The sequence below is a fragment of the Anomalospiza imberbis genome, chromosome 22 (genome assembly GCF_031753505.1).
Source record: "Anomalospiza imberbis isolate Cuckoo-Finch-1a 21T00152 chromosome 22, ASM3175350v1, whole genome shotgun sequence".
In the NCBI taxonomy this organism is placed as follows: Eukaryota; Metazoa; Chordata; class Aves; order Passeriformes; family Viduidae; genus Anomalospiza; species Anomalospiza imberbis.
The window spans coordinates 7,010,545-7,035,133 of record NC_089702.1 but is presented as its reverse complement, the minus strand read 5'-3'; the positions used below and the strand labels follow the sequence as shown (position 1 = coordinate 7,035,133).

The 24,589-nt window shown below is 68.4% G+C and overlaps 2 protein-coding genes across 2 annotated transcripts in view; one reads left to right on the top strand and one right to left on the bottom strand.

Annotated features, from left to right (window-relative positions):
* PDE1B (phosphodiesterase 1B) overlaps window positions 1–24,589 on the bottom strand; it is a 214,943-nt gene that overhangs the window by 186,144 nt on the left and 4,210 nt on the right. The window contains exons 5-15 of the mRNA XM_068212044.1: window positions 23,997–24,063; window positions 23,405–23,521; window positions 22,461–22,601; window positions 21,908–22,008; window positions 20,735–20,860; window positions 20,555–20,656; window positions 20,338–20,458; window positions 20,182–20,263; window positions 19,966–20,092; window positions 19,744–19,880; window positions 19,073–19,186 (exon numbers count right to left, since the gene is read on the bottom strand). Of these exons, the coding sequence (XP_068068145.1) occupies window positions 19,089–19,186; window positions 19,744–19,880; window positions 19,966–20,092; window positions 20,182–20,263; window positions 20,338–20,458; window positions 20,555–20,656; window positions 20,735–20,860; window positions 21,908–22,008; window positions 22,461–22,601; window positions 23,405–23,521; window positions 23,997–24,063 (1,219 nt within the window). The 3' untranslated portion in view covers window positions 19,073–19,088. The remainder of the gene's footprint in view (window positions 1–19,072; window positions 19,187–19,743; window positions 19,881–19,965; window positions 20,093–20,181; window positions 20,264–20,337; window positions 20,459–20,554; window positions 20,657–20,734; window positions 20,861–21,907; window positions 22,009–22,460; window positions 22,602–23,404; window positions 23,522–23,996; window positions 24,064–24,589) is intronic.
* PPP1R1A (protein phosphatase 1 regulatory inhibitor subunit 1A) lies at window positions 8,569–14,888 on the top strand. Its single transcript, XM_068212082.1, has 7 exons — window positions 8,569–8,744; window positions 11,569–11,629; window positions 12,278–12,315; window positions 12,397–12,460; window positions 12,982–13,131; window positions 13,222–13,349; window positions 14,788–14,888. Exons 1-6 carry the CDS (start codon window positions 8,664–8,666, stop codon window positions 13,347–13,349), a joined length of 522 nt encoding a protein of 173 aa, XP_068068183.1. The 5' UTR covers window positions 8,569–8,663; the 3' UTR covers window positions 14,788–14,888.

The following is a 24,589-nucleotide window of genomic DNA, read 5'->3' as shown; positions in this document are numbered from 1 at the left end:
CTGAGGTGGCCCGGGAGCTGTCGCCGTCCCCTGGGTGGGGGCTGGGCAGGGATGATCCCACCCCCCCAGCACGGACAAAGCCACCGTCATCCCTTCGGGGACTTTATTGTGTCCCCACCCCCCCTCTAGTGTGAGCGACCAAAGTGCAAGTGACGTCCCCAGGGGCTGGGGACACATCCCCGCTGCAGGCCCCGAGCGAGCCACAGGGCTGGGGGGACGAGGGAGGGACAAAAAATGGGGCAAAATCCCGAGGCCCGGAGGTTTTTCTGTGCCGAACAGCCACACGTGCACACCCACACACGCACACGTGTCACACGCGTGTCCAAAACGTCCGTGGGACACCCGGCCGAGGTGCCACCTCCTCCTGAGGTGGCCGCAGGTCACCCAGTCGGGCCCGGGGGTGCCGAGGCGGGGAGCGGCTCCTCCCCGAAGCCGCTGCTGTCGGAGCGCCCGTGGAACATGGACCCTGCAGAGGGGGGGACACGGCGGGGACACGCTGGCACCGGGCAGCCGTGCCCCCCAGGAGGGTGGGGAAGACCCTAACTCACTCCTTGGGGTCCTGACGGAGAGATGGGAGGCACCATCATCATCCTCCTCCTCCTCATCATCGTTGTCACGATCACCATCATCGTCCTCCTCCTCCTCCTCGCTCAGCACCTGAGGGGGGGTGGGTGCGGGGCTGAGCGTGTCACCGCTGCGGCGACAAAGGTGTGGCACCGCCCCCGCGTGTCCCTCGTGTCCCCACGCGTGACCCGGCCCGGCCTGTGCGTGACTGTGCCCGCTGGGGGGGCGGGGAGGTGCCCCGGCTGCCCCCGGGCCCGGCTCCGCCCGAGCCTCTGAATCATTTAAACCTTAAAAGCCTGCGAAGCTCCGGGGACATTTCCCGCTCCAGCTCCTTCCCCGCGCCAGCCGGGGGGGGCCCTTCCTCCCCCCAGCCTCCTCCTCCCCTTCCTCCTCCTCACCTCCTCCAGCTCGAAGGACTCGGCCGCTCCTCGGGGCTCAGGGACCCTCCCGGGGGGCTGCAGCCCCGGGGGACCCCCCCGCAGCCCAGCGGTGGCACCCGGGTGGCACCGAGAGCCGAGGCCGGAGTCGCCCGGTGGTGGCAGCCCCGCGGGGCGCTCGGGGGTGACCCCGGCCCTGCTGGCGTGTGGGGACAAGGCGACATCTCCCCACGGGACAGCCCCGCGCGGCCGGGGGTCCCCTGCGTCCCCCCGCGCTGCTCTCGCCGGGCACGAAGCCCCCCCGCGCCCCCAAACCCCCCGGCCGTGGGGACAGGAGCGCTCGGGGTGTCCCCACGCTGTCCCCGCGGGGGGTGGCCTCGGGGGCAGCCACCACTGCCCCGTGCCGGTGCCGCCGCCGCCCCGGCAGCCCTCGGGGGCACCGCTGCGGGGGCCGGGGGTCGCCCCCCGGGGGATGTCGCCGCGTCCCCCCCCCGTGTAGAGGCACAGCGAGGACACCGCGCGCTTCAGGCGCTGCCCGGGCCGGGCCCCGCGGGGCTCGCCGCTGTCGGGGATATCGCGACAGGGCCGGGGGGGGGCGATGCGCTGCAGGGGGGTCCGCGACACGTAGGAGTAGAGGCAGAAGAAAGCGTCGGCGGTGGCAGCCAGGGCCTGGACCTGCTGGAAGCGACCTGTGGGCGACATGGCGGGGGGTGGAGGTGGTCAGGGGGCTGGGGGGGGTCGTGGGGGAGAGGCTGGGAGGGTCTCCCCAGCTCCCACCTGGGAAAACTGAGACAGGGCAGCGATTTCCCACTGCCGATAGGAGCAGCTAGTGGGTCCCACCCACAGCTCGAGGAGCTCGGGGTGATCCCCCAGTTCCCGCCCGGGGAAACTGAGGCACGCGAGCGTTTCCCATCCCCGCCAGTGGGCAGCTGGCGGGCCGGGGACAGCGGGGACAGCGGTGTCACGCACTGGCCAGCAGCAGGCAGGGGTCCTCCATCTCCAGGCGCCGCACTTGGGCCCGCAGGAAGAGCCCGAGGTCGATGCCGCTGGCGCGGGACGGGGCTGAGAAGAAGCGCGGGGGGACACGGGACGCGACCCCCGCGTCGCTCCCCACGAAGCCCAGGCTGTGCAGGATCTCCTCGGCGTCCGACTGCCACCAGGCCAGCACCTCTGCCAGGCTGCGGGAGGGGACAGCCCCGCCTCAGCCCCACGGCGGGGACACCGGGGGTGACACGGATGCCCAGAGCGGCCTGACCCTACCTGGAGCTGCTGGGGACACTGGAGGGGACACTGGAGGGGACACTGGAGGGGACACTGGAGGGGACACTGGAGGCCATGCTGTCCCCAGGGCTGAGCCGCCGGTCCCGCTGAGCCCTACGTGGGGAGGGGGCAGTGCCAGCGGGACACACAGAGACAGTGTCCCCCGCCCCGCCAACCTCCCCCGGGACCCCATATCTCACCTGCCCGTGGCCTGGGGACTCCCCGGGAGCAGCAGAGCTGGAAAAAGGAGCGGGGGGACAACAGGGAGTGACTCGCGCTGCTTTGGGGACACGCCCCACTCTTGTCACAGCTCCGGGGGGACGCAGAGCTTGGGGACAGCCCTGCCACACTGAACCCCTCCTGGAGGAGCTGGTGGTGGCTGTCCCCAGCCCCGCTGTCCCCAGCCCCGCTGTCCCCTCGGGGCGTGGCGGTGACACCGGTACCTTCAGCTCCTAGGGTCATCTCGTCCTCGAGGCTCGTCCCGCTGCTGCCACATGCCGCGAGAGAGGGAGGGGACACTCTGCGACACCCCCGGCGGCCCCCAGGGCCACCGCCCCGTGGCCCCTGGGGACAGCGAGGGGACAAAGCTGACGTACCGCAGGGTCCCGGCAATCCCGGCTCGTCCAGCGCTGCTGCCCTGTGCCAGAGCACGGGCCCCGGTCACGGCCCCTGACCCCGACCCCGGGCCCGGCCCCCGAGCCCATTCCGGGACACCGGAGGTGGCACACGACAGCAGAGCATGGTGGGGTGGCGACAGGGACACGCATTTTTGGGTCTCCTCAGCACATCCCCAACCCCAGGGACCCCAGACCCCCTGAGACCCCCCCGGGGCGGTGCGGGGGGAAGGTGCCACCACTCCAGCCCAGCCCTGGGGACATCCGGGCTGTGGCCACGTGCGGGTCACACGTCCCTCTCCCAGGAAGGGCCAAACCAGAGCCTCGCCCCCCTTCCCAAATCCCCTGGGGACGGCGTTGTGCCCCCCCCGGTGACCCCCGGGTGTCCCCCCTCACCCGCAGTCCCGCAGCCACGTCCGGACCTTGCTGCAGAGGCCTCCTGGGGGGACACAAAGTCTCATGAGGGGACCCAGCCCGGGGGTCCCTCCCGCGCCCCGGGGTGGTCCTGACCTTCCAGGACAGCGGGGGTCCAGCTGTGGTGGCGGCTCCCAGGGGACAGCGGCCGCCTCCTGCTCCTCTTCCTCCTCCTCCTCCTCCTCCTCCTCCTCCTCCTCCTCCTCCTCCTGCTCGCCCACGGGCATGGGGCTGCGCCAGCCCTGGCTCTGCCGGGCCCACGCGCGGCGCTTGTGCCACGAGCAGGGGCCGAGAACCGAGGGTCCCTCCATGGCCGGGGGGCCGGGGGGGGCCCTGCGGGGACAGGAGGGATCTGAGAGGGATGTGAGGGACCAGGGGGTGGTGGGAGACACAGGGGGTTCCATGGGCAGGAGCGCAGGGTGGGCTCGGGGCAGTTCAGGGTGGGCTTGGGCCATGCCAGGGTGGGCTTGGGGCATCTCAGAGTGGTCCTGGGACATTCCAGAGTGAGCTCGGGGCATCCCAGGGGTTCTCCGCCCCCTTCCAGGAGTTTTCCCGGGTGCCAGTGGGCTCTGGGCAGCTCAGGGTGGGCTCGGGAAATCCCAGGGTGGGTTCGGGGCATCCCGGGGCTGTTCTGTCCCCTCCCAGGCGATTTCCCGGGTGCCAATGGGCGCCGAGGGGCCGAGTGGGACGGGGCCGGAGCTGCCGGAGGGGCGGAAGAGATACGGGGCCGAGATAAACGCGTGGAGCTGCCCCACGAGGCGGAGCGAGGGGTGCGGATCTCCCGGGGCTCCCCCCGGCACGAGATTCCCACCGGGAACGTCTCAGCCCAGCCATCCCCCGAGCACGGGACCGGCCCGGTCCAGTCGTTCCCCGGGGGAAAGGAACGCCCCTCGCCCACCCCGCGGCACCCCTGGCACGGGGGGGGGTCCCTGGGCACCACTCCCGCCGGGAAAGCTCCGGGCTGGGGCTGGCAGGACCAGCCCGGCCCCCCCCAGGATGCTCGGGGCGGGGACGTCACCTCCGGTGCCACCCTGGGGGGGCACCGCAGGCCCTCGGGGAGCTCCTCATCGAGGCCACCTCCATCCCCCCGTGGCCGGGAACCCCCCCCCAGGACCCCCTGGGGACCCCCGGATCCAGGAGGTGCCGTGACAACCCCCCGTGCTCATCCCACCCCCCCCCGGCTGGGCCTGGCACAGGAAATGTGGGTGGGGGTCTCCAGCAGGGCTCGTGTCTCAGAGCACTCCCAGCCCCATCCTGCTCTTCCTCCTCATGCTCCTCATCCTCCTCTTCCTCCTCTTCCTCCTCACCCCACCTGCCCCTCCAGCTGTGTTTCCCATCAGCTCCGGGCGCTGGGATCGCCTCTCTCGGTGCCCCCATCACCCCCATGGCCCCATCCCTTCGTGCCCACCCCATCCCAAAATCCCGAATCCCTCCGCACTGACCGGCACCGGGGGCAGGTGGGCAGCTCCCTCCGGCCGGCCAGGGCCCGTGGGCAGCGGCCTCCTGCCCCCCCGGCACCCCGCCCGGCCCCCATCCGTCGTCAGCGGAGCGGGAGGAAACTCATCAGCTTGGAAGAGGAAATTCAAAAAAAGCCGAAATAATCACCAGCCTGAATCTCAGACGTTGCCCCACATCCGCCAGCGCCGCGGGAAAAGCTCCGTGCCACGCCAGCGGGGGCTGAGAGCAGCCCGGGCACCCCCTGCCACCTTCCGAGGGGTCCCCAGCCCTCCCAAGGGGTCACTGACCTTCTCAAGGGGTCCCTGATCTTCCCGAGGTGTCCCCAGTCCTCCAAAAGTGTCCCCAACCTTCCTGAGGTGTCCCCAGGCGACAGGGACATCTCCAGAGTGGGGACAGCACTCACCTCACGGCCACTGAGGTGCCCCCCCCTGGCCCCTCATCCATTCTGACGGGTCCCCAAGGAGCTGGAATCTCCAGGAGCTGGAATTTCCAGGAGTTTGGGACCCCAGGAGCTGGAATTTCCAGGATCTAGTATCTCCAGGATCTGGAATTCCCAGGAGCTGGAATTCCCAGGATCTGGAACTTCCAGGATCTGGAATTCCCAGGACCTGGAATTCCCAGGAGCTGGAATCTCCAGAATCTGGAATTCTCAGGATCTGGAATTCCCAGGATCTGGAATCTCCAGTATCTAGAATTCCCAGGATTTGGGGATCCCAGGCTCCAGACACCCCAGGATCTGGGTCCCCAGGGCTTGTGTCCCCAAGATCCAGGTGCCACAAGCGACAGAGGCCGGGAGCTCCGGGCGCTGCCCCGGCCGGGATCCCGTCAAAAAAGGCAAAGCAGCTCCGGGCCGGGAGCGCCGCGCCCGCTCCACTGGGATATTTTTAGCCCAGGAGTGTTTGTGGATAAAGCCCCGAATTAAGCGTTCCTTCAGCCCGGCCCGGGCGGGGAGGGGCAGGAATCGGCGAGGACGGGAACACCCCCGGGGAGAACGGGAATATCCCTGGGAAGGATGGGAAGAGCCCTGGGAAGGACAGGAATACCCCCGGGGAGAACGGGAATATCCCTGGGAAGGATGGGAAGAGCCCTGGGAAGGACAGGAATACCCCCGGGGAGAACAGGAATATCCCCGGGGAGAACGCCAATATTCCTAGGAAGGACGAGAATACCCCCGGGAAGGTGGGGAACACCCCCGGGGAAGGCGGGGAATACCCCCGGGAAGGATGGGAAGAGCCCTGGAAGGACAGAGTATTCCTAGGAAGGACGGGAATACTCCTGGGAAGGGTGGGAATATTCCTGGGAAGGGTGGGAAGAGCCCTGGAAGGACGGAAAGAGCCCTGGAAGGATGGGAAGATCCCCGGGAAGGATGGGAATGTTCCTGGGGAGGACGGGAATACCTCTGGGAAGGATGGACACGTCCCCAGGAGGGACGGACACAGCCCTGGACAGATCCCAGATCCCTCCGGCCTCGCCCCTCACTGGCCCCGCTCTGGGGTGGGAGCAGGAAAACGGCCCCGTCCTGTCCCCCCTGTCACATCCCGCACACGGCTGTCCCCAAGGGTGGCCCAAGAATGTCCCCAGGGATGTTCCCAAGAATGTCCCCAAGGGTGGCCCAAGAATGTCCCCAAGGGTGGCCCAAGAATGTCCCCAGGGATGTTCCCAAGAATGTCTCCAAGGGTGGCCCAAGAATGTCCCCAAGGGTGGCCCAAGAATGTCCCCAGGGATGTTCCCAAGAATGTCTCCAAGGGTGGCCCAAGAATGTCCCCAAGGGTGGCCCAAGAATGTCCCCAAGAATGTCCCCAGGGATGCCCCCAAGAATGTCCCCAAGAATGTCCCCAGGAATGCCCCCAAGGGTGTCCCCAAGGATGTACCAAGAATGTCCCCAAGGGTGTCCCCAAGGATGTCCCTAAGGATGCCCCCCAGGGTGTCCCAGGGATGTCCCCAGGGGTGTCCCCGTGCCGTGGCACAGCCAGGGGACCCTCAATGCCACCAGCGCCTGGACATTGTCACTCCCTGGCAGCCTCCGGGGGGGTCCCAGTCCAGCACACCCCCTCCCAGCATCCCCTCAATCCCATCCCCCATCCCCGTTCCCTCGGGAAGCGCAGGGGGTCCTGCGGGGGGGGCGGGGGGGCCTTTCCCACCAAAAATTCCAGGGGATCCCCGGCATGGGGCTGGGGGCGTCACGCCGGACTTTGGGGGGGGTCCAGAGCTGGGGACCCCCCTCCCCCAAAACCACCAGCGCCTTTACCCCGACCCCCGGCACCCACGGGATGCCCGCCCCCACCCCCCCCCCAGCGGTGCCCCGGTTCCCCCCCCGGGACCCCCGGTGCAGGCGGGGGGGCTCGGCGGGGCTCGGGAGGCCCCCCCCCCCCCCGCCTGACCTACTTAGCGGATTCCTGCCGGCAGATCCCGGCAGCCGCCCGGGCTCCCGGCTCCATGAATAAGTGATGGGGCACGCACTCATGGCTGCGCCGGGGGGGCACCCGGCCCCACAACCCCCCCGGCCCCGCAACCCCCCCAGCCCTGACCCCGCAACTCCCCCGGCCCCACAACCCCCAGCCCCACAAACACCTCCGGTCCCACAAACACCCCCGGTCCCACAACTCCCCCGGCCCCGGCCCCGCAACTCCCCCAGTCCCCAAACTCCCCCTGCCCTACACCCGGGACCCCCCCGGCCCCACAAATCCCCCTTGGCCCCGCAACGCCCCCTGCCCCACAAACCCCCGGTCCTGACCCCGCAACACCCCCAACCCCACAACCCCCAGCCCCACAGTCCCCAGCCCCACAACCCCCCTGTCCCATGCCTGTCCCTGTCCCCATCCCTGTCCCATCCCTGTCCCTGTCCCATCCCTGTCCCTGTCCCCATCCCTATCCCATCCCTGTCCCTGTCCCATCCCTGTCCCATCCCTGTCCCTGTCCCATCCCTGTCCCTGTCCCATCCCTGTCCCTGTCCCTGTCCCTGTCCCTGTCCCTGTCCCCATCCCTGTCCCATCCCTGTCCCCATCCCTGTCCCTGTCCCCATCCCTGTCCCTGTCCCTGTCCCTGTCCCTGTCCCTGTCCCTATCCCTGTCCCTTTCCCTGTCCCATCCCTGTCCCCATCCCTATCCCCATCCCTGTCCCTGTCCCCATCCCTGTCCCTGTCCCATCCCTGTCCCTGTCCCCGTCCCTGTCCCCGTCCCTGTCCCTGTCCCTGTCCCTGTCCCTGTCCCATCCCTGTCCCCATCCCTGTCCCTGTCCCTCTCTCTCCCAGGGGTCCCTGACCGCCAGCGTGTCCCTTTGGGGCTGTCCCTGTCCCCATGTCCCTCCCACGGTCTGTGTGTCTGTCCCAGGGCCTGTGTGTCCATCCTCATGTCCCCGTGTCCCCAAGTCTGTCTTTGTGTCTGTTTGTCTGTCCCCGTGTCCCAGGGTTCATCCATGTGTCTGTCCGTGTGTCCCTGTGTCCGTCCCCGTGTCCCTGTGTCCGTCCCCATGTCCTTGTGTCCGTCCGTGTGTCCCTGTGTCCGTCCCCGTGTCCCTGTGTCCGTCCCTGTGTCCCTGTGTCCGTCCCCGTGTCCCTGTGTCTGTCCCCGTGTCCTTGTGTCCGTCCGTGTGTCCCTGTGTCCGTGTGTGTGTCCCTGTGTCCGTCCCCGTGTCCCTGTGCCTGTCCGTGTGTCCCTGTGCCTGTCTGTGTGTCCCTGTGTCCGTCCCCATGTCCTTGTGTCTGTCCGTGTGTCCCTGTGCCTGTCTGTGTGTCCCTGTGTCTGTCCCCGTGTCCCTGCGTCTGTCCGTGTGTCCCTGTGTCTGTCCCCGTGTCCGTCCCGGTGTCCCAAGCCCTGTCCCCGTGTCCCCTTGTCCATCCCCGCGTCCCGCGCGCGGGGCCCGGGGCGAGGCGTGGCATCCGCGGGGCGTGGCCGGGGCGTGGCCGGGGCGTGGCCGGGGCGTGGCCGGGGCGTGGCCGCTCGGAGCCGCCGGAGCCGCCGGAGCCGCCGCGCCCGCGATGGAGCCCAACAGCCCCCGCAAGATCCAGTTCACGGTCCCGCTGCTGGAGCCGCACCTGGACCCGGAGGCGGCCGAGCAGGTGCGGGAACACCGGGGCGACACCGGGGGACACCGGGGGGACACCGGGGGGACACCGGGGCCGCGCGGAGGAGCGAGCCGGGCGGGCTCCGGAGGGCTGCGGGCACGGCGGGGGCACGGCCCGGGCGGGGGGACCGGGGGTGGCCCCGCTGGGGCCGGGGGTGACGCGGGGACAGCGGCGACAGGAGGGTGCAGCCTCCCGGTGCCAGGGCCACCCGCGCGGAGCCGCCGCCGCTGTCCCCAGAGCCCCGCGGGGCCGTGGGGAGGGGGGGTGACAGTGCCAGGGCCATGTGCTGGCTCTGCGCGACGCCACCGGGACCACCACGGGGCCACCCCGGGACCCCCGGCCCTTGCCCAGCCCCTGCTCCCGTCAGAGCTGGTCCCGGCACAGCCTCGGGCACGGGGTGATCCCGCGGGGACACAGCCGGGGACCCCCGGGCACCCCGAGCCCCTCCTGCCACCTCCCCCCGGCCCTGGGGGCTGCAGGGGACAGGGGGGCTCTGGGGGGACACCTCGGCCCCTTCGCGGCGCCGTCACCGCCCGCGGGGGCTTGAGGGGGGTGAGAAGAAGAGGGGGGGCCCTACCGTGTCCCCCCAGCTGGGGGTCCTGGGGGTGGGGGGCCAGGACGCCCCCGGTGCCAGCAGAGCGGGGGCGAGTGTGGCGCTGTCACTGAATGTGCCCATCTGGGGCCACCGCCGGACTCGGTGGCGGCAGTGAGGAGTCCCCAGGACGGAGGGGGAGAATTTGGGGGTCCCCAGGAGGGAGGGGTGAGCGGCGGGGGGGAACACAAGACCCCCAGCACTCAGCAAGGGACACCCCCAGCCCCGTCCCCATCAGAGCCGGGCTCAGGGGCTCGGGCACTGCCCAGCCTGGGGGGACACCCCTGCCCTGCCCTGCCTCAGTTTCCCCTCCCATGGGGTCTCACCTAGCGCCTCTCAGGCTGGGGGTGACCCCGGCCCCGCGCGGTGGCAGCAGGTGACACTGCCGATGTCCCCTCCCTGCTCCTCTTTTTGGGGTGTCCCCTCGCAGTGCTGGGGGGCTCGGCTGTGCCACCCCTCTCCGGGTGGCACCGCGGTGTCCCGGTGTCCTGCGGGGTCGTCCTCAAATCCGTCCAGCCCCACCCTCCCGACGGACCTTGTCCTCCCCGTGTCCCCCCCCCGCAGGTCCGGCAGCCCCCTGACCCCCATCTCAGCTGAGCCCCCCCCTGTTTGCCCCCCGCCGGTGCCACCCCGTGTGCCAGGCCCGGCCCAGGCCTTTGTCCTGCACCTCTGCCCGTGTCCCCAACTCCCCCCGCGCGTGTCCCCGAGCCGCGGGGACCATTCCGGGGGGGTTTTACTCGGCCGAGCCGAGCCGAGCCGAGCCGGACCCCTCCCGCTGCCGCTGCCGCTCCCGCCCGGTGCCCGCTCCCGGTGCCGGTGGCGGCCCCGTCCCGGCTGCCCCCGGATCGCGCCGCTCTCCCTTAATCGATGCTGGAGATTGATCTAAAAATAGCGCCGGGAGGGAGGCAGGGATGGAGGGATGGAGGAGGGATGGGGGATGGAGGAGGGAGGGGAGGACGGAGGGAGGGAGCGGCGAGGGGGGAGGACCAGCGCATCCCCTCCCCGGAGCATCGCCGGGATCCCCCCGCCCGCCCCGGACCCCCGGAATTAGGGGAGGGGGGGGCTCGGCTCCACCTGGGTCACCTTGAGCAGGTGGCACCGCTGTCCCCTCCCCATCCCCGCCCCGGAGGTCGCGCCGGGGGGGGCACGGCCTCACCCCGCACCCTCGGGAGGCTCCGGAGCGGCTGCAGCATCCCGGGGGGGGCCGCGGCTTCGCGGGGTCCTCCCGGAGCTGCGGGGCCTCGGGGGGACCCCGAGCCCTCCCAGCCCCATCGCGGGCTGGGGTGGGGGACGTGGGGACCCCGACCCCAAAGTGGAGGGGGTCGTCCGTGGGTGGCCGGCGGGGCCGGGGCGATTCCCGGCGATTCCCGGTTCCCGCTAATCTCCGTTTAATATCCAGCTCGCGTTTCCATGGCAACGGGGCCGGCACGGGAGGATGCGCCGGGGGGCCGGGGGGGTGGGCAGGGGCCGGGGGAGGTGCGGAGGGGCGGGGGGGGGGGGGGCTCCCGGCCGCTCGCCCGCCTCATTAGCATCTCATTAGCATCTCATTAGGCAGCCCGCCTCATTAGGGAATCCTCGCCGGGAAATCCAGTTTTCGGCGGCGCTCAGTTACTGGGTCAGCGGGGAAAGGGGGCGCGGGATCAGCGCTGTCCCCAGTGCCACCGCTGTCCCCACGGCCACCGCCGTCCCCACCGTGGCCACTCTGCGGCCACCAACCCCCCCAGAAGGAGCGGCTCCAGGTGACCTTGGGCAAGGACAGCGGCCGCGGAGGAAGGGCAGGGCCCCGCCGCTGTCCCCGTGCCGCTGTCCCCGTGCCGCTGTCCCCGTGCCGCTGTCCCCGTGCCGCTGTCCCCGTGCCGCTGTCCCCGTGCCGCTGTCCCCACGCACTTCCCGCCGCCGGGTATAATTAGCTCCGGGATGGAAAAGCCACGTGTGTCCGGCCAGCGCTGTCCCCGCGGGGCCACCACCGCCCTGGGCTCGGCGACACGGCGGGCTCGGGGCCAGCGGGGCCCGGGGGGGCGGGGCACGGCCGAGGGTCCCAGTTCGGGGTCCCAGTTCCGTGTCCGAGGGTCCCAGTTCTGTGTCCGAGGGTCCCAGTTCAGGGTCCCAGTTTCGTGTCCGAGGTTCCCAGTTTGGTGTCCGAGGTCCCAGTTCGGTGTCCAAGGGTCCCAGTTTGGTGTCCAAGGTCCCAGTTCGGGGTCCCAGTTCTCTCTTCTGTCCCCCCAGATCCGGCGGCGTCGGCCGACTCCGGCCAACCTTGTCCTGAGCAGTGACCAATCGTCCCCAGGTGGGTCCGAGCGGTGTCCCTGCACCACCCCCTGCCCCAGCCCACCCAGGAGCACCCCGGAGCGTTCGGGGATCCCCCCAAGATGCTCAGGGATCCCAAATGTGCTCAGACCACCCCACAACGTGGTTAGGGACCCCCCCGTAATCCAGAGGGACCCCCCATATGCTCAGGAACCCCCTAATGACACTCAGGGACCCCCAAAATTACTCAAGGACCCCCTAAATGACTCCCAGGGACCCCCTAAATGACACTAAGAGACCCCCCAATGACACTCAGGGACCCCCTAAATGACACTCGGGGACCCCCCCACATGTTTAGGAACCCCCTAATGACACTCCAAAATGACTCAGGGACCCTTCCACGTCCTCAGGCACCCCCCCAAAAATCCTCAGCGACCCCCACATTATACTCAGCCCCCTCCCCCCACATTCCAGGATGGCCCCTCGATGCTCAGGACCCCCACACACAGGGGGGGGTGAGACCCCAAATCCCCATGACAATGAGGAGGGGGGGTGGGGGGTAGTGGCGCTGTCCCCATGACACCCCCAGGGGACAGAGACCCCCCCCCCAGCAGGGCCGGATTGACCAGGGGGGGCACAGGATGAGCCCCCCCACCCTCTGCTGACCTCCTGCCCCCCCCCCCACCAGAGATCGACGAGGACCGGCTGCCCAACCCCCTGCTGAAGGTAGGTGACACTGCCCGGGGGGGACACGGGGGACACCCCCAAAGCTGGGAGACCCCCCCTGAGCCCCCACTGTCCCCCCAGTCCGGCCTGGCCATGTCCCCCCGGCAGAGGAAGAAGGTGGCCCGGAGCACCCCCACCATGAAAGGTACGGGGGGACACGGGGGGGGGGGGGACATGGGGGGGACACGGGGGACACGGTGGGGGACAGGGGACACAGGGACACGGAGGGACACAGGGGGGATATGGGGGACAAGGAGGGTCCCTCAGAGCCAGGGACACAGGGGACACGAGGGGGACATGGGGGGGACACGGGGGTCACAGGGGGGACATGAGGGGACACGAGACGACACGGGGGGGCACAGAGGGGACATGGGGAGACACGGAGGGGCACGGGGGGGACATCAGGAGGCACGGGGGGGGGACTTGGGGGGGACACGGGGGCACAGGGGACACGGGGAACAAGGAGGGGGCACGGGGTGGTGACAGCCCCCCCAGCACCGCGGTTAACGGGTGGCCAGAGATCCCCGCCCCCCCCCCCCCCCCCGCTCCACGCCACCACGAGGCCACCCAGGCGCGGCCGCGGTGTCGCCGGGAGCGTGGGGACGGTCACCAGGCAGGCAGGGCAGCCCCCCCGCGCCGCCCCCAGCGCCGCTCGCTGCCCGGCAGAGCTGCAGATGATGGTGGAGCATCACCTGTGCAAGCAGGCGCAGGGCGGCGACGACGACGACGAGGTGGCGGCCACCGCTCGCTGCCACCGCGGCGACCCCGAGCACCGGCACAGCCCCGGCGGCTCCTGCCCGGCCCAGGGTGGCCACCGTGAGTCGGGGGGGGGGGGCCGGGCTGGGGGGGGGCAGGGGGAGCTGGCGGGGGTCTGAGGTCACCCCCCCTTTGCTGTGACACCCGCAGGGACACCCGGGGATGGGACACCCCAAGCTGGGACCCCCCGGGCCGGGACCCCCGGGACCGCGCGGCGCAGCCGGGCCGAGGACGGGACCCACATAGAGCCTGGGGACAGCGCGGGCAGCGGCCAGTAGGTACGGCCTGGGGACACTGGGGACACTGGGGACACTGGGGACACTGGGGGTGCTAGGGACACTGGGGACATTGGGGACACTGGGGACACTGGGGATGCTAGGGACATTGGGGACACTGGGGACATTGGGGACACTGGGGAGATTGGGGACACTGGGGACATTGGGTGTGCTGGGGACATTGGGGGTGCTGGGGACACTGGGGGTGCTGGGGATACGGGAATGTCACTGGGGACACTGGGGGCATTGGGGGCATTGGAGGGCACTGGGTCATTGGAATGTCACTGGGAGTCACCAGGATAGCACCGGGATGGCACTGGGAGTCACTGGGATGGCACCGGGATGGCACTGGGAGTCACCAGGATAGCACCGGGATGGCACTGGGAGTCACTGGGATGGCACCGGGATGGCACTGGGAGTCACCGGGAGTCACTGGGATGGCACTGGGAGTCACTGGGATGGCACTGGGAGTCACTGGGAATCACTGGGAGTCACTGGGATGGCACTGGGAGTCACCGTGAGTCACTGGGATGGCACTGAGGGTCACTGGGAGTCACTGGGAGTCACTGGGATGGCACTGGGATGGCACTGGGATGGCACTGGGAGTCACTGGGAGTCACTGGGAGTCACCAGGATAGCACCGGGTTGGCACTGGGGTGGCACTGGGATGGCACTGGGAGTCACCGGGATAGCACCGGGATGGCACTGGGAGTCACCGGGAGTCACTGGCATGTCACCGGGAGTCACTGGGATGGCACTGGGAGTCACTGGGGGTCACTGGGGGTCACTGGGATGGCACTGGGAGTCACTGGGATGGCACCGGGATGGCACTGGGAGTCACTGGGATGGCACTGGGAGTCACTGGGGGTCACTGGGGGTCACTGGGATGGCACTGGGAGTCACTGGGATGGCACCGGGATGGCACTGGGAGTCACTGGGAGTCACTGGGATGGCACTGGGAGTCACTGGGATGGCACTGGAAGTCACCGGGATAGCACCGGCTTGGCACTGGGAGTCACTGGGAGTCACTGGGAGTCACTGGGAGTCACCAGGATAGCACCGGGATGGCACTGGGAGTCACTGGGAGTCACTGGGATGGCACTGGGAGTCACTGGGATGGCACTGGGAGTCACTGGGATGGCACTGGAAGTCACCGGGATAGCACCGGCTTGGCACTGGGAGTCACTGGGAGTCACTGGGAGTCACTGGGAGTCACCAGGATAGCACCGGGTTGGCACTGGGGTGGCACTGGGAGTCACTGGGAGTCACCAGGATAGCACCGGGTTGGCACTGGGAGTCACTGGGATGGCACTGGGGTGGCACTGGGAGTCACTGGGAGTCACCGGGACACTCCCGCCGCTCTCCGGGGCCGGGGACAGCGGCAGGGGCAGGGACAGGGCTGTCCCCTCCCCCGGCTGCCAGCGCTGTCCCTTGTCCCCAGGTGTGGCCGCGGCTGCCGGACGCCAGTGGAGATTTTTTTAATTCCATTTTCTAAGATTTTGGGGCTGCCCGGAATGATTTTGGGATATTATTTTATTTTATATTTTATTTTATTTTATTTTATTTTATTTTATTTTATTTATTATTTTATTTTATTCCCACGGGCAGGTCCCCACCGAGGGGGGGGAGGGGTCTGGGTACCCCCAGCCGGGTGTGTCCCCTCCCCCTGGGGACCTCAGGGTAGGTGACACTGGGGACACCGAGCAGACCCCCCCCTCACTGCCACCCCCGCGGGGTCCCTAGGGCAGGTGACACAGGGGGGGGGACACCGAGCAGACCCCCCCCCCTCACTGCCACCCCCCCGGGGTCCCTAGGGCAGGTGACACGGGGGGGGACACGGAGCACAGCCCCCCCCCCGTCACTGCCACCCTCGGGGTGTCCCCTGGGCCCCCACCCCCCACCTGGGGGGGGACACCTGGACACGGGGAGGGGACACGGGGAGGGGACAGGGACACGCACGTGCACACGGACACGGGGGGGGGGTGGGGGGGGCACAGGGACACGGGGGGGGGGGGGGCGCGGGGACCCCCCCCCAGCCGGAATTAAAGGGATCCTTTCCCCCCCCGCCTCCTGCTTGGGCCGCGCCGGGGGGGGGGGGGGGGGAGAGGGGGGGCAGGAGCCCCTCTTTGGGTGGGGGGGTCCAAAATCTTTTATTGGGGCGGGGGGGGGGGGGGTCCAGGAGCCCATTTTTGGGATGGGGGGGCTCCAGGACCCCCTTTGGGTGCCGGGGGGGTCTCCAGGACCCAATAGGTGCTGGGGGAGGCTGCAGGACTGGGTTTTGGGTGTCAGGGGGGGCTCCAGGACCCCCTTTTGGGTGCTGGGGGGGGCCAGGACCCCCCAAGGGTCTTGGGGAGACCCCTGACCCCTTTTGGGTGTTGGGGGGGCTCCAGGACGCCCCAAAGGTCTTGGGGGCACCCGAGACCCCTTTTGGGTTCTGGGGTGGGGGTCAAGACCCCCCCCTTTGGGGTGCTGGGGGGGGCTCCAGGACCCCCCAATGGATTTGGGGAGACCCCTGACCACTTTTGGGTGCTGGGGGGGGGCTCCAGGACCCCCCAATGGATTTGGGGAGACCCCTGACCCCTTTTGGGTGCTGGGGGGGGCTCCAGGATCCCCCAATGGATTTGGGGAGACCCCTGACCCCTTTGGGGTGCTGGGGGGGGCTCCAGGACCCCCCAATGGATTTGGGGAGACCCCTGACCCCTTTTGGGTGCTGGGGGGGGGCTCCAGGACCCCCCAGTGGATTTGGGGATACCCCTGACCCCTTTTGGGTGCTGGGGGGGGCTCCAGGACCCGCCTTGGGGCCACCCCCATCCCCGGATTCCCCCCCCCTCCCCAAATTCCGCCTCCCCAGAGCCCCCCCAGCCTCGGGGGTGCCCCCGGCGGTGCCGACCCCCCCCCTCCCCCTCCCCCCCCTCAGTGGGCGGAGCGCGGCCGTAGTGGCGGCGGCGTTTATTAATTAACTCATTAATTAATTAATGAATTGCTCGTTAGCGGCGGCGCGGGGGGGGACACATGCGGGGGGGGGGGGCGGAGCTCTGGCAGCGGTGACCGAGGGGGGACACGGGGGGGGGGGACACGAGGGGGACATGGAGGGGACACGGGGGGGGGGGGACACGGAGGGGACACGGAGGGGACACGGAAGGGACACGGGGGGGGACAGGGAGGGGACACGGGGGGGACAGGGAGGGGACACGGAGGGACACGGGGGGGGACACGGGGGGACACGGAGGGACACGGGGGGGACACGGGGGGGGACACGGGGGGACAGGGAGGGGACACGGAGGGACACGGGGGGGGACACGGGGTACAAAAATACAAACACGGGGGGCGCGGGGGGGGCGCGGAGCCCGGGCTGGAGCGGGAGGGGCCGAGAGCGGGGGGGTGGTCCGGGAGTTCCCGAACATTCCTGAGCATTCCCGGGGACGTTCCAGAACATTCCCGGGGGTCGGGGCAGCCCCGGGGCAGCCGGAGGGAATCCAGGATGTTGGGGGAGGGTGGGGGTGCTCGAAGGGCAGCGGATCCGGGATTCCGGAACATTCCCGAGGGTGGATTTGGCATCCTGGAGATTCCCAAGGCTGGATTTGGGGTTCTGGAACATTCCCGGGGCTGGATCAAGGATTCTGGAAGATCCCAAGGCTGGATCCGGGATTCTGGAATGTTCACGAGGCTGGATCCAGGATCCTGGAAGATCCCAAGGCTGGATTCAGGATCCTGGAACATTCCAGAGAGTGGATTTGGGATCCTGGAACATTCCTGACGGTGGATCCGGGATCACTCAGGATTCCAGGGGCGGGAATGATCCGGGATCCTGCGGGATTCCAGGGGCGGGAATGATCCGGGATCCTGCGGGATTCCAGGGGTGGGAATGATCCGGGATCACTCAGGATTCCAGGGGCGGGAATGATCCGGGATCCTGCGGGATTCCAGGGGCGGGAATGATCCGGGATCCTGCGGGATTCCAGGGGCGGGAATGATCCGGGATCACTCAGGATTCCAGGGCAGGAATGATCCGGGATCCTGCGGGATTCCAGGGGCGGGAATGATCCGGGATCCTGCGGGATTCCAGGGCAGGAATGATCCGGGATCACGCAGGATTCCAGGGCAGGAATGATCCGGGATCACGCAGGATTCCAGGGGCGGGAATGATCCGGGATCACTCAGGATTCCAGGGGCGGGAATGATCCAGGATCACGCGGGATTCCCGGCAGGAGGAGCCGGGATGCTGCCAGGGGATGCTCCGGGATGCGTGCGGGTTCCCAAGGCACGGGGCGGGGCCGGAGGGTGCCCCAAACATTCCGGGATTCCCCAAACATTCCGGGGTTCCCGAGGATGCCCCAAACATTCCAGGATTCCCAAGAGTCCCCCAAACATTCCAGGATTTCCCAAACATTCTGAGGTTCCCCAAACATTCCGGGATTCCCGAGGATGCTCCAAACATTCTGGGATGCTCCAAACATTCTGGGATGCCCCAAACATTCTGGGGTCCCGAGGCGGCTGGAGCGGGGTGTGGGAGCATTCCCGAGCATTCCCGGGATGTCGCAGGAAGCGGGGACATTCCGGCGCTGGAGCCAGGGGACACCGGAGCGGGATCTGTCCCTGTCCCCGCCGCTCCCTGTCCCCAATGCCACCCGCGCCGCGCCGGGCGGGACCCCGCGGGGACCTCTCTGTCCCTGTCCCCTCTCCTGTCCCTGTCCCCTCTCTGTCCCTGTCCCCTCTCCTGTCCCCCCCTCCTGTCCCCCTCCTATCCCTGTCCCCGTCCCTGTCCCCGGGCGGGATGGGGACAGGGCACAGTGCCACCCTCACGGTGTCACCAGCCAGACCCCGCGGGCACCGAGGGGAGCGCGGTGGCCCTGGCGGTGACAGCGTGTCCCCCCTGGCTGTCCCCAGCGCCACCGACCCCGCTCCAGCCCCTCCCGAGCGGGAAAAGCGTTTCTAAAAATCCCAAAGGACCGAGCCCGGTGGAGCGGCCGGGGGTGGCAGTGAGGGACCGGTGGCACCGGCGACAGAGGGGACAGCCCGGGGGGCTCCTGGCACGGAGGTGACACCGATCCTGGCACGGGGGTGACACCGATCCGAGCCCGGCCCAGAGGGCTCCTGGCACGGAGGTGACACCGATCCTGGCACGGGGGTGACACCGATCCGAGCCCGGCCCAGAGGGCTCCTGGCACAGAGGTGACACCGATCCTGGCACGGGGATGACACCGGTCCTGGCACGGCGGTGACACCGGTCCGAGCCCGGCCCGGGGGGCTCCTGCCCTGCGGATGGTGCTGAACTCGATGGCATCGAAGACGAGACGGTGTCACTCGGCCGAACAAGGACCTGCTGGGAGGGGACAGTCACCGCCGTGTCCCCACCCCCTCCCGGTGTCCACCCCTCCCCGGTGTCCCCACCCCTCTCCCGGTGTCCCCACTCCCATCCCGGTGTCCCGCCCCTCTCCCGATGTCCCCGCCCCTCTCCCGGCGTCCCCACTCCCATCCCGGTGTCCCCACCCCTCCCCGGTGTCCCCGCCTCTCTCCCGGTGTCCCCACTCCCATACCGGTGTCCCCACCCCTTTCCGGTGTCCCCACTCCCATCCCGGTGTCCCCACTCCCATCCCGGTGTCCCCACCCCTTCCCGGTGTCCCCACTCCCATCCCGGTGTCCCCACTCCCATCCCGGTGTCCCCACCCCTTCCCGGTGTCCCCACTCCCATCTCGGTGTCCCCACTCCCATCCCGGTGTCCCCACCTCGCTCCTCCTGCCGCTATTCCACGTCCCCGTTCTCGCTGTGGGGCCCGGTGGCCGCGGGCTCCTCGCACGGGGACGGGGACAGCTCATCGATGGACGCCTGGTTGGTGATGCCTGGGGGACACAGCCCGGGTCACCGGGGTCACCGGGGTCACAGCCCGGGGTCACCGGGGACACCCCGGAACTCCTGTCCCCCACCAAGGGCCACCCCCCGCCCAGCCCAGGCTGTGCCACCCGCGCCACGCTTGTGTCACCTCCCCATCTAGGGACACTGTGACAGAGCTGGCCCTGAGCGGTTCATGGTGGTCCTCAACCCCTCCCTGGTGGCCGTGGTGGCCATGGTGGCCCTGGAGGCTGTAGTGGTTGTGGTGGCCATAGTGACCATGGTGACCATAGTGGCCGTGGTGGCAATGGTGGCCATAATAGCTGTAGTGGCCATGGGGGCCGTGGTGGCCATACTGGCCATAGTGGCCATGGTGGCCATGGTGGCCATACTGGCCATAGCGGCTGTAGCGGCTATGATGACTGTAGTGGCTGTGGTGGCCATAGTGGCCATGGTGGCAATGGTGGCCATAGTGGCTGAGGTGACCATGGTGGCCACGGGGACCATCGCAGCTATGGTGGCCATAGTGGCCATGGTGGCTGTGGTGGCTGTGGTGGCCATCCCCTACCGCTGGCCGCCCTCTCCTTCCACTTCTGCTTGTTCTCCTGGATGTGCTTGGTCCAGGTGGAGCGGAACCCGGCCAGGTCGGCTTTGATGTCCCCCAGCTCCAGGTGCTCATCCAGGGACGGCTGCCGCCACTGTGAGCTGGGGCACAACGGGGACAGCTGGCAGCGGGCCAGGGCCACCACTGCCACCACAGGGCACAAACCTTGGGCTAAGGGACACCCACCTGGGCTGTTGGGTGGCCGCGGGGTTGCCCTTGGCCTTGGAGCCGTCCTCGGCCAGCGGCGTCACCAACTTCTCGGCCACGTCGGTGAGCACCGAGAAGGTCGGCTCCACGATGAAGTCGATGAACCCTGGGGACAGGAGGAGACACGGCGTTGTTGGGGACACACCAGGGACGGCGTGGGGACAGAACGGGGACGGGAACCTCCCCCGGACTCACCGATCTGCGACTGGGCCACCAGCGTGGAGGTGCGGTCACAGAGGGGCGAGAAGGGCAGCCCCAGCTCGGCCTCCTTGTCCCCCTGGCAAGGCAAGGGACATCCGTGGTGTCCCCACGGGGTGTCCCCCGCGTCCCCCCGCCCGGCCCCGGCCCTACCTGCCGGAAGAACTCCTCCATGAGGGCCTTGGTCCAGCGGCTGTGCACCGCCCACTGCTTGGTGGGGTGGCTGATGTCGGCCGCGTGCAGCAGCAGCGACAGCACCTTGGACTTGTCCAGCCTGGGGACAACACCCCGGCGCACAGATTGTCCCCAAAGCCACCCTTGGGGACACGCCTGGGGGCTGGGGACCACCCCATCCGCCACCCCCACCCACCTCTCCAGCTGCTGCAGCGCCGTCTTCATGGACTTGACCTGCTGGAAGTGGCAGGACATGTCGGTGGCCAGGACCATCTCGATGACCAGCGCCCGCAGCTCCCTGCGGGGAGGGGACACGGTCAGGGGACGGCGCAGGGACAACGAGGGGACAGCGGGGACAGCGCGGTGGGGACCTTACGCGAACTCGTCCTTGGTGAGGTTGACGAAGATGTTGAGCTCCTCGTCCTGCATCAGGCGGAACACGGCGCTGATGTGGTGGTTCTCCAGCACCGAGCGGTCGTTGTACAGGATGGCGGTGTCCGACCTGGGGACACGGTGACACGGGGACACTGGGCACGGGGACAGGACCCCCGGAGCGAGGGGTGGCCCCGGGGTGGCAGCATGGCTGTGTCCCGGCTCTCTTGGTGGCGCTGAGTGTCGCCCTGTTGTCCCCAAGGTGCCCCCTGATGCACAGCCCTGCCTGGGACACACCGTGCCACCCACAGCGTGGGTGCCACCTGGGCCATGCCGTGTCACCTGTGCTGTGCCAACCATGCTGTGCCACCTGTGCTGTGCCATGCTGTGCCACATCTACTGTGTCACCTGTGCCGTGCTGTGTCACCTGTGCTGTGCCACCTGTGCCGTGCTGTGTCACCTGTGCTGTGCCACCTGTGCTGTGCGATGCCGTGTCACCTGTGCTGTGCCAACCATGGTGTGCCATGCTGTGCCACGTCTGCTGTGTCACCCGTGCCATGCCGTGTCACCTGTGCTGTGCCACCTGTGCCATGCTGTGTCACCCGTGCTGTGCCACCTGTGCCGTGCTGTGTCACCTGTGCTGTGCCACCTGTGCTGTGCGATGCCGTGTCACCTGTGCTGTGCCACCCGTGCTGTGCCATGCTGTGCCACGTCTGCTGTGTGACCCGTGCCATGCTGTGCCACCCGTGCTGTGCCACCCATGCCATGCTGTGTCACCTGTGCTGTGCCACCTGTGTTGTGCGATGCCGTGTCACCTGTGCTGTGCCACCCGTGCCGTGCCATGCTGTGCCACGTCTGCTGTGTCACCCGTGCCATGCTGTGTCACCCGTGCCATGCTGTGTCACCCGTGCCGTGCCATGCTGTGTCACCTGTGCTGTGCCACCCGTGCCGTGCCATGCTGTGCCACGTCTGCTGTGTCACCCATGCCATGCTGTGTCACCTGTGCCGTGCCATGCTGTGTCACCTGTGCTGTGCCACCCGTGCCGTGCCATGCTGTGTCACATCTGCTGTGTCACCTGTGCCATGCTGTGTCACCCGTGCCGTGCCACCCGTGTCATGCCATGTCCCCTGTGCTATGCTGTGTCCCTGTGCCGTGCCGTGCCACCCGTGCCCTCACTTGGTCTGGATGTGGAAGCTGTTGGTTGTCCCCGTGTGCTCGAAGTCGTGGATGGCGGCGGCGAAGACGATGGCCAGGAGCTCGATCTCGGAGAGACAATGCTGGGGACGGGGACAGGGATGGGGACAGGGCAGGGACAGAAAGGACAGAGGGGACAGGGACAGGGATGGGGACAGCAACACAGGGGACAGAGGGGACAGGGACAACGTGTGAGGGACAGAGACAGGGATGGGGACAGCAAGTCAGGGACAGAGATGGGGACAGGGCCACCCTCAGGATGAGTGTGACACCCCGGCTGTGCTGTGACAGCCCGGTGGTGACAACTGGGCACAGACATGTGCCAGGTGCCACCACCCATGTGACAACCGGGCACAGACACGTGCCAGGTGCCACCCCGTGCGTGTCCAGCTGTCCCCCACGCCCGGTGCCACCCTGGGGACGTTCCCATGGCAACGAGCACTGCCAGGCGTTGGGGACCAGGCGGGTGGCGCGGTGCCACCCTCGGCGAGCGTCCCCATGGTGTCCCCATGGTGTCCCCATGGTGTCCCCGTACCAGCATGCCGGTGCGCAGCAGGACGCAGTGCACGGTCTGGGTGACGTCGGCCGCGTGCACCTGGTTGTGGTAGGGGTTCCGGAACTTTCCGTAGCCGCCCTCCAGCGCCTCCAGCAGCGCCGTCAGGAACGCGCCGGGAATCTGCCAGCGGGGACAGCGCGGTGACACCGCTGGGTCGTCCCCGAGGGCTCCTCAGGGGGTCCTGGGGGAGTCTTGGGGGTCATGGGATGGAGTTTGGGGGTCCTGAGGGCTCCTGGGATGGAGTTTGGGGCTCCTGGGGAGGGTTTTGGGCATCCTGGGTGGTTTTGGGGGGCTCCTGAGGGGTCCTGGGGTGGATTTTGGGTGTCCTGGGTGGTCTTGGGGGGTCCTGAGGGGGTCCTGGGGAGTCTCGGGGCTCCTGGGATGGAGTTTGGGGGTCCTGAGTCATCCCGGGGGTGTCCTGGGATGGAATTGGGGGGTCCTGGGGGGCTCCTGAGGTGGATTTTGGGGGTCCTGGGTGGTTTTGGGGGGTCCTGGGGTGGAGCTGGGGGTCCTGAGGGGGTTCTCAGGGAGTCTCAGGGCTCCTGGGATGGAGTTTGGGGGTCCTGGGGTGGAGTTTGGGGGTCCTGGGGAGGGTTTTGGGGCTGTTCTGGGATTTTTGGGGGTGTTTTGGAGGATTTTGGATGTTGGGTCACAGCTTGAAGCAGCTGTTGAAGGTGATGGGGGGATTTTGGGGTATTTTTGGGGGTTTTGGGGTCCCGGACACACCTTGAAGCGGCTGTTGAGGTTGTGGGGATGTTCTGAGGGTGTTTTGGGGTATTTTTGGGGTATTTTTTGGGTATTTTGGGGTCCCAGGCACACCTTGAAGTGGCTGTTGAGGTTATGCAGGTGTTCTGAGGGTGTTTTGGGGTATTTTGGGGGTATTTTTGGGGTGTTTTGGGGGTATTTTGGGGTCCTGGGCACACCTTGAAGCGGCTGTTGAGGTTGTGGCGGGTGAAGAGCTCGAACACCACCGTGCGCAGCGAGTGCTCCTCGGCCGCGCGGTGCAGCGAGAACACGTCAAAGCACCACTGGTCCAGGCCCTGCGGGGACACCGGGGACACTGGGGACATCGGGGACATTGAGGACACTGGGGACATCGGGGACATGGGGACACTGGGGGCATTGGGGACATCGGGGACATTGGGACAACAGGGACATTGGGGACAGCGGGGGGTGCCCGGGAATTCCAGGGGTGCCCAGCGATTCCCAGTAAAGCCCAGTAAAACCCCAGTGAAGCCGAGGATTCCCAGGGATTCCCAAATTCCCAGGGATTCCCAGTAAAAATCCCAGTGATTCCCCAGAGATTTCCAAATTCCCAGTAAATCCCACTGATTCCCAGTAAAACCCCATTGATTCCCATTGATTCCCAGATATTCCCATTGAATCCCAGTGCCGCCCAGTGACCCCCAGCCATTCCCAGTGGCTCCCAGCAGCCCTCTGGGGTTTTGGGGTTATTTTGGGGTTGTTTAGGGGTTGTTTTGGGGTTGTTTTGGGGTGTTTGGGGTGCCCCTGTACCTTCAGGCAGTTGAGCACGGAGGAGGAGTAGCTCGGCCCCACGGCCGTGTACGTCCGGCGGAACATCCTGGGGGGAGGCAGGGCTGGGGGGGCTGGGGGAGCTGGGGATGCCCCCAGGGCTGGGGACACCCTGGGGACACCCCTGAGGACCCCCCGGGTCTGGGGACACACCTGGGGACACCCCCGGGGACATACCTGGGGACATCCTGAGGCTGGGGACACACCTGGGGCTGGGGGACAGAGCTGGGGACACCCTTGGGTACCGCCTGCGTCTTGGGACACCCCTGGGGACACCCTGGGGACACCCCTGAGGACACACCTGGGGACCCCCTGGGTCTTGGGACACCCCTGGGGACCCCCTGGGGACACACCTGAGGACACACCTGGGGCTGGGGGACAGAGCTGGGGACACCCTTGGGTACCGCCTGCGTCTTGGGACACCTCTGGGGACACCCTGGGGACACACCTGAGGACCCACCTGGGGCTGGGGACACCCTGGGGACACCCCTGAGGACACACCTGGGGACCCCCTGGGTCTTGGGACACCCCTGGGGACACCCTGGGGACACACCTGAGGACACACCTGAGGACAC

Coding starts and splice junctions, on each gene's coding strand:
- PPP1R1A (XM_068212082.1), top strand. CDS start 8,664: ATGGAGCCCAACAGCCCCCGCAAGATCCAGTTCACGGTCCCGCTGCTG. Junction 8,745..11,568: donor ACCCGGAGGCGGCCGAGCAG/GTGCGGGAACAC, acceptor CTGTCCCCCCAG/ATCCGGCGGCGTCGGCCGAC. Junction 12,461..12,981: donor GAGCACCCCCACCATGAAAG/GTACGGGGGGAC, acceptor GCTGCCCGGCAG/AGCTGCAGATGATGGTGGAG.